The following is an 8,595-nucleotide window of genomic DNA, read 5'->3' on the forward strand; positions in this document are numbered from 1 at the left end:
GTGGCCTGGAGCTCTGCCCAGAGAGGATAATTTGGCGTGCTGTACTTTCCTAAACTGGCCACCACAATATTTCCATTAAAATGTTCTCCTGTCACCTTGCCACTTCCCATCAAGAGGTGAAGTCTTTTCCCCAACCCCGCCTGAACCCAGATGGGACTTTGACATTGCCTCAGTGAACAATGTAGTAGACGTGGCACCGAGGAACTTCTGAGACTAGGTCATAAAATGCCATATAGTTTTCCCCCACCCAGTGCTCTCTCCCACTCAGAGGACACACCCTCAGAACCCAGCCACCACGGTGACGACCAAGACACCAGCGAGACCGTTGTTCTAAAATATGGGTTTTTTTTATTATTCAAGTATGGTGAAACCAATAGATCAGAAGACAACTGCCACTGGGAAAAAATCGTTATCCTCGTAGTTCCCAGGAGAAGGAGGCACACGCCATGCCATGGGGGAACCACATGCAGAAGCACCAACATAGGTCAGAAGGCAGGAGAAAGGAAAACAGACAAGGGAACATGCGAGACAGGGTAAGCAGGTTTAGGACTAGCTAGTATGAATAATTTCAGTGGCCTCTGGGGTGTAGGGATTGTCCTCATTTGTCTGGCACCTGGCCCTGAGGTGATTAGGGAAAGGGAACAGTGGCCTGGAGTGCGAGAGCTCCCTTGAGGAGTAGCAGAGGACTAGTTGGCCTGCAGAGGAAAGGCAAGCTCACAGGTAGCTGTTGTGTCTCCAGGACAGCTCGCCCTGCCTGGGAGGGGCGGCCGCTCCAGGGGCAGCAAGGTCCCAAGATGTCAAAACAACGCAGCCCAAAGGTCTCAGCCTACGGCCAGCATCAATGGCAACATGAGAAAGTGAGCCTTCAGATGATTCCAGCCCCTAGCCTTCAGATGATTCCAGCCCCTAGCCTTCAAGGGGCCCAGGGGACACCATGTAAAACAGAGATGAGCCATTCCTACCATGTCCTACAGATCATACGCATATGAATATTTTTGTCGTTTTTTTTTTTTTAAGTCACTAAGTTTTGGAGTGATATTTTATACAACCATAATAACTTGAACAATATACAATGAACTGAGCTAAACAGTTTCTCTCTTTCCCCAGAATTTAAATTGGGCCTTATGAAAATTAATAAGTTGCTAGCGTTAGACCACAGTGATAGAAGATACAGCTGAGTCACATTCATGACAAATGACTTAGAATAACAGGAGTGCTGGTCTGGAGTGGCGCTGGTCCTGCATGATCCAGTTTCCGGGGCGTCGGCAGTGAAACCCCATCTTCCCTGAAGACTGTCAGGTGATGGGTTTCTCCACGGTCTGACTTGGGTTCCCGCGAGGCCTTGGCTGAGGCAGAGACCCCTGCTCTGGGCCCCTCACGCTGTGCCTTCCCTTGGAGACTCTCCGTGCCTTGCAACCAAGGGAGTCTCACCCTTGAGGACACATGATACCCAGTCAAAGCCTGGGGTATGGTAAGCAGAAAGGGTGACACCCACCCACCTTCATTTCTCCCGCCAAGAGCCATTACAGACTCATCGAAACAGAAAATGTGAAGGAGCTCTGTGAACGCTCGAGGTCTGGCCAAGTCCGTGTGGTGAGTGTCACTTTTCAAAAACATTTTGCTTTAAATCTTTTAAAAACAAAGTTCAATGGTTCCAAAGTTCCTAAAATTTACTTCCTCAATCCCATCTCCAGGCTCAGGCCAGGCCAGGTGTCCCAGTTTACACTCATTCCAGAGCCTTCGGGGCAACGAACCAGCATCTGCTCGTTCCCGCCCGGAAAGCAAGGACCCGAGACAGGAAGCGCTTACCTGGCCTCTTTCAGCGGAGACCGGCCTCTTCCGCCCCGTGGGCCCCGCCCACCTCAGCCTAGCGCTGAGGTGTGGTGCACCGGAAGTGCCTCCCACGGCCACATCAGCACAGGAGCGGGGCTCGGTGGTGGTTCATTGCGGTCAAGAGCTGCATCTAAGAATCAGTTTTAGCGGTGCATGTGGGACAGCGGCGTAGAAGGACGAGGCACGGCAGGTGCACTCGAGCGTGGCACCTGGGTCTGTGCTAGGGGTAAAATGAGATGTGAGGGGTGGAGGGAGGAAAGTAGAGTCAGAGGACAGGCCGTTTTATTGAGATCTTATTTTTTTTTTATTCCCTGGATCATCCCCTCCCCCAGTTCCAAAGGAGATAGCCCGACCCTCTCTATACCCAGGCGTCTGGAGAAGTTTGTGTGAAAAAAAAAAGAGTAGATGCTCCCTCACTCTCACCTGTGATCCGTACAGGAGGGATGAGAGGGGGCAGGGTTCGAGGGGAGTAAGGGGTAGGGTAGCGCAGGGCAGGGCTGTGATATGCAGGGCCAGAGGGCCGGGGAGGGAGGGAGAAACAGCCAGTGCCAAGGTGGTGGAAACCAGTCTGGGCAGATAAAACCCTGTCACATGTGTGTCCTGTGTCCTGGCATGTATTTGAGCCTGTGTACAAGTGAGCTTGTACCTGTATGTGCCAGGATGTGCGTCTGTGACCAGACCTGCCCGTGAAATACCTCATGTCAGAGACCGTGGGCATGCCTGGATCTGTCCCTCTCAGCTCTGCAAGCACAAGTCAGGGAATAAAAGGGACATCTGGGGCTGGGCCAGAGCCCAAGGCCTAGGGGAACCTGGGTGAGAGGCCACATGCCAGCAGCTAGGCAAGAGCAGCTCTACCAACCTGGCCAGGTGACACCTGGTACCCTAGGACATAGGAAAGGCACTGAAGGGGCAACCCATGTAGGGAATAGAAGTGTGGGGGTCTTACCTCAAGGGGCCCATTGGCACCAGAGGCACCAGAGACCCCTAGGCTGAGGACGCATAGGGCTTCCCTGCTCTGTTCCAGTGGCTACTCCTCTGTAACAGAGTTTTCGGGTAGAGCCATGTCCTCCCCTGACCCAGGGCTCCCTGGAAAGACCTGAGCGCAGGTATGTGTCCCCTTATTCTAAATTGTGGGCAGAGCAGGTCTGGGATTTGGGAGGTAGAGAGGAAGTGATTGGGGTGTCCTCTTCCAGAAAGGCTTCTTGGATTTCTGGGTACCCTGAGGATGCGACATCTCAGCCCCAAGGCCATAGAGTATGTCTCAGACCAGGTTACGTCTTGCTCTCAAATTCCCCAAACACTTCCTAACCACCAACTTTATGCCGAGTATCCGTTTCTCCCTGTGCTCAGGACCCCTGGCTGACCCCTTTTCTCCATCACCAGCAGCCAGCATCCACTCTGCTGTTTCACTGCCTACTCCAAGACTGGGGCACATCGCTCATTCCTCCGCCTTCCACCCCTCCAGACAAGCACACAGGCCCTCACACTCCTGAAGGCTTTTCTGGGGAAAGCTGAAAAGGAGTGCAAATCACAACAGCTAGGTGAAGTGAGAGAAGAGACTGAGCCCACTCCAGCTGTGGTATAACCCAGGGAGCCCGCAGGGAGAGAGGCCAGATTCCAGATCCAGTTGGGCACATGAAAAGGACCACACAACATGGCCGCCACCAGGGGGCAGGCTACACCTGCCAGACCACTGGCCCATTGGGGGCCCTATTCTTGGGAACGAAGTGTCTGTAAGTGGCAAGGATATTTTGTACAAGTCCCATGTGAGGACACATGGAAAGTATCCCTAAGGATGAGGGCAGAGGGGAAAGATGGCTAGGAAGCCCCTGGTATCAGTGTACACAAGCATTTGGTTGGAGGAACCCATGTGTGATGGGGAGAGGGAATCTTAGAAAGGATGGGGGGATGTTGTGGGAGCATGGGTGTTGACGGCAAAAGGATGAGTTGTTGGGGACCCCTCAGGGATGATATCTTGGCGAAACTGAGTAGGGAAGACCAGACAGGGTGTCATAGGATATAAGGAAGCCCTCCAGCTTTCCTAACACTTTGGTCTTCCAGGTCACAGGGAGAGGCAGCTGGAGTTGAGAGCCTCCCCCTAGGTGGACGCTTCACTTCAGCAATGCTGATCCTGGACCACTCCAGCCCAGGCATGTAACCCTGGTCTGGTTACATGAGCCAGTATAGTCCTCATTGATGCTTAAGCTAGTTTGAGTTGTTTTTCACTTCAATGTACAGATCTGAACTAGTTTTTTAAGAGGTTCCTGGTCCCTTGCTTAAGAAGTATCAAGAGATGCAGATTACCTACAGGCTAAACTCCAAACTCAACCAGGCCTTCAAGAACCCAACCTCTGCCTCCATCATGATGGTCTACTGCTCCTCAGATGCAGCCTTCTCTGTGGACACTATGGATGAAAAAGTCCTCCTACCAGGAAACTGAGGTTTCCGGAAATGACTTCATTAACGTCATCTCCTCTATGGGGACTTCCTGGACTACTAGAGAATAAGTCGGCTCTACTCTGTGCCACCCTCTGATTATTCCTCTGCTGTAAGCCCCTTGAGGGGGGTTTGTCCACTGGACTTGGGCGCACTGAAGGCACCCGATACCTATCTGGAGAATAAATAAAGGACTTCTGTGTGTGGCTCGTCCTCCCTAGGCTAGAGGAGACCTTTTTGGAGCTGATATCACACACTGTGCCTGCTTCATAGTATCAGAGAAGGACTACTGCTTGGAGGAACCTCATCTAGGTTTCAAGGTGACCCCGAGAGAGACCTGTGAGCGGTTTCAGGGTTGTATCCACTTGACTGACCACCAGGAATCAGCCCATATCCAACTTCCACAACTTTTTCACCAGGAGACTTGCCAGCCTGTGGCCCAGCTCCTAAAAGCCAGAAGCACATGCAGCTAGAATCAGAGAAAGACAGAGGCACATAAAAGCACTTGCTGAGACAGAAACTATGTAACAGACACACAAAACTCAAGACCGAGATGCCCATAAAGAAGAGAAAAAGCAGACCAAGAGCAGAGCCTGGAGGGCAGAGATTCAGAGGTGGAGAGCAGGGCAGGGGCAGGCTGGGAGGGGCAAGCCAGAGAACATCGCCATTCTTCTTTCTGGATTAATGCAACATTTTCTGTGGGGTTCCCTGCTTTTGTACTGCCCCTTATCTAATTTGTTAGTCAGTAGAAACTTTCTAAACACATACCTGGACATGTCATCCCCACAGCCCCCAGAATAAAGCCCAGATCCTTTTCTTGAGTTACAAGCTTTTTGATGTGAGCCTACACATCACCAGTCTTAAACTCCAGCCACTGCTGGCATTTCCCCCCGAGCATGCTCTCCCTTGCCTCTAAGCCTGGAAACATGCTGCTGTTCCCTCTACCTGGGGCACTCATTCCATACAGCCCCCTCCTTGGTTTCTCCTTCTGCAAATCACCACCTCACTTCGATCTCAACAGCCAGTGTTCCTTTGTCAAGGGCAGCCTCTCCCTCACCCTCAGAGTAGTCTTGCCACTCTTCCCCACTTTCCAGAACAACTGATCCTTCCCACACTAGAGCTATACCCCAGGGCTCTACTAGAGACTCCAAGTCAGGCTGCCCTCACCAATACCCTCCAGCTTCCTACCTGCACCTGTCCTTAGACTCTCAGGGCTAGACTTGCCAGCCCTAGTCCCATGTCCTCCTGCCCTTGGTATCTCATTCCGTGCCCCCTCATTCTGTGTAGCTCTTCCTATTTAGGATCATGGTCTATCCACTAATTTTCTATTTAAAGAATTCTACTTAAGTAAAAGTTAATTTAAAGATAACATTAAATAATGCAGGTAGTATAAGGACACTGAATGTTTGGGAAACGTGACTCAGCCAGTGCTCTGTCCAGAACTTGATGTGCTTTGGCCTCCAACGGTTGGCACCTGTCTTCAGGTCACTGGGGCTCTTTACTTTCATTCCCAGGGAGGCCAAAGTGCCTGGCTGGCTTAAGACCTCTAGGACAGCCCTTAGCTATAAAAGACATGTGAGAGTATTATAGCCCTTCCCCTAATGCTTGTTTCGGACAACTCTGAGATCCTGTGTCTAGAACAGAACCTAGCACATACTGAGCACTCAATAAGTGAATGAACAAATGCAGCCAAATTTATCACTCTTATCCTTTGTAATATCGAGAGTTTTTGTCACTCTTAGGCCTTTCCCATCCAAGATCAAAAAGGCATTTACCCATATTTATTCTGGTATATTTAATTGTTTGTGAATTTTGTATATTTAATCATTTGATCCATCTTGATATGCTGTAAGGACTGAGATAAATATATATTTTTCTCCTCATGGCTAATCAGTTGTCCCAAGAGCAATTCTTGAATCTTTCCTTCATCTGTAAAACTAAGATATCTAAGACTCATTCAGTGAGGTGTTAAGCAGTCATTTATAAAGGTAGTTACAATGATTGCCACCACTTGGAAAAATGCTCACCTTTTCATTTTAACCATGTTTTATAACTACATAAAAATTATGTCAATGTATAAGCAAGATCGGGGAGAAACAGAGGAAAATAGATTCATTAAAAAGAGTTATAGAACTATGGGTAATTTTTCCTTTGCTTTCTATTAATATTTATGAAATAATAAATTGAAACTTTAAATTAAAAGAATATGGAGAGGAAGGACTTAAAAGATAACAAGCTGTTTTCTTGCTTGAGCTTGAAACAAATACTTGGGTGAAGGTAGGGGTATTTTTGGAGGTGATCTCAGGGAGCTGAAGATGATAGAGAATGCAGGTAAGGAAAAATTGTTACTGGAGGGCCCTAGGGAGTCATTATTACGGGAAAGACCAAGCAAGACAGACTGTATGAAAACCACTTCCTTTGGCCCTGTACCCTGAAATCCCTCTCAGCTTCAGTTAAATGAGCAGAACCTCTGAAAGTGCCCCATCCAAAAGGAATCAGGTCTCAGGCATGTGTATCAGTGAGTCCAAAAGCTCCAATACCTTGCCCTGGCTAATAGGATGCTTCATCGGCCAGAAAGCAGGGATGCTGATCTCTGTGGTTATATACTAAGAATTGTATGAGGAACCATATATCCCCACACACCTATCTCTGGCAAATCCCTCTCTAACCCCTTAGAATTCAGCAGTTTTTTTAAGTTGAATTCAGAGAACATTTTAATTCTTCAGTTGGTGGGCCAGCCATACTCATAATAAATGTGAAGAGCTTTAGAAGTAGGGATAAGGGAAGTCCTGGGTACCACAGGGGACCTAATGGTCTGTACTTTGGAGAGTTAGGCAGAGCGTGTCCTGGAGTCTGTGATACACTAGGGCTTGCCTTTCTAACCAAAGGGGCACTTCACTTCAACCATCATGGCTTGACAGCCCCAGGCAATTCACTGGGGTTCCAAAGGCACCTTAGAAGAGCAGCTACCCACGTGTAAGCATATGCCAAGAAAACTGGCACCAAGAGATCCACCCCCACACAGAACCAGGATGCCACTTGAGGTCTGGATTTGGGGGCAAAAGCGCTTAACTATCTTTTATAGTAGCTCTCCTGAAGTGCTCGCCCCCTCTGCCTCATCCACAGGAGCCTGTGCCAGGGCTGTATCCCACACTGGACCTTCACTGGGCTTCACCTGATGCAGATACCAGCCCAGTCTGCGGGCTGCCCCTCGCCAGGAGCACTTCGGGAGTGTACTCTAAAATTTTGGAGATGCTCGCTGGTTCCCCCGTGAGAACTCGACCTGGCTGCAACCAGCTCCAGGGTATGTGAGCACGAGGAATTAGAAAGTTCCCATCAGCCTTGCCTACGAAGGTGGACGAGCCTGCAAGGCCGAAGTGCGCGCGCAACACAGCGCTGGGAGGCGGGGCGCTGGGAGGCGGGGCGCTGTGTCGCAGTCCGCCCATTCAGCCTTGCCCGCTACGTCACGCTCCGCAGGCCCTCCCAGATCCTCCTGATTGGTGGGCAGCGAGCGCGAGCGCCCCGGCCCCGCCCCTGCATGTGCCCCGTGTGGCACGGCCCCGCCCCCTGACTTACAAGGCTGCTGGTGTGGCTTCCAAGTTGGAACGCGAAGGCGCGGGCGCGGAAGGGCCCCGAGTCTCCCAGGCTGAGGGAGCACTTTCCCGTCATGCTCGCGCTCTGGCCGTCGCCCCAGGCCTGACAGTGGCTGGCGGCTGTTCAGGAGCACAGTGCGTGCCCAGTTCGGCCCGCCACAGGCCCTTTCCTACAGGCTCTTCCCGCCCGCGTATTGCAGAGCACCCGGAAATACCTATTGCCCAGGACCCCTCGACTGCGACACCTCCACGTGCCAGGAGGTTGGTCCTCGAGGACCCGGCACGCGGGCTCTCGGGCCCAGGCTGATGTGGCACCCCACGCCTGGAGCCTCCAGCCCCATCCGTAGACGCCCCGTGCTGACCGCCGCTCACTCCTGGGCACCTCATCCCCGGACCCTTCCGCCGGCCCGCGCACCCTCGGGTCCTTCTGAACCTTCCCCGCACCCACGGGTGCTCCTCATGCCAGCGCGCGGGAACCGTGGAACTCCTCGGTGTAAGGAACTACTTCTTAGCAGCTTCTACCTCCGCACCTCTGGGCTCTCCGCGCCCACTCCCCTGCTCTGGGTTCCCGCGGCGGGGACCCCCTCACCCATCATCTCCCCCAGGACCCTCATGGGACCCTCCCTCGACCCCGCATTCTACCCCATACTCCGTCTCCTACCTCCTCCAGGTAAACATCCTTCCTCAAGGCCCATCCTCACTCCTGCAGCTATGCGATCCCTTCTCGGGCCCC

The 8,595-nt window shown here is 51.6% G+C and overlaps 1 protein-coding gene and 1 long non-coding RNA gene across 8 annotated transcripts in view; one reads left to right on the top strand and one right to left on the bottom strand.

Moving 5' to 3' along the window:
- Positions 1–325: 325 nt before the first annotated feature.
- On the bottom strand, positions 326–7,835 carry LOC111746452. Its single transcript, XR_002783126.1, has 2 exons — positions 1,810–7,835; positions 326–1,432 (listed from the first exon to the last, which is right to left on the bottom strand). It is a non-coding gene; the product is annotated as an uncharacterized LOC111746452 (long non-coding RNA).
- A 13-nt stretch (positions 7,836–7,848) lies between these two features.
- Positions 7,849–8,595, top strand: part of CTDSPL (CTD small phosphatase like) — a 118,999-nt gene continuing 118,252 nt past the window's right edge. For 5 of the 7 annotated variants that reach the window (XM_023537355.1, XM_023537140.1, XM_023537194.1 and 2 more), the window contains exon 1: positions 7,849–8,532. In XM_023537355.1, the coding sequence (XP_023393123.1) occupies positions 8,169–8,532 (364 nt within the window). In that variant the 5' untranslated portion in view covers positions 7,849–8,168. The remainder of the gene's footprint in view (positions 8,533–8,595) is intronic. The other 2 variants (XM_023537106.1, XM_023537073.1) reach the window with 2 other exon arrangements.

This window comes from Pteropus vampyrus, unplaced genomic scaffold (genome assembly GCF_000151845.1).
Source record: "Pteropus vampyrus isolate Shadow unplaced genomic scaffold, Pvam_2.0 Scaffold1, whole genome shotgun sequence".
NCBI classification, from domain to species: Eukaryota; Metazoa; Chordata; class Mammalia; order Chiroptera; family Pteropodidae; genus Pteropus; species Pteropus vampyrus.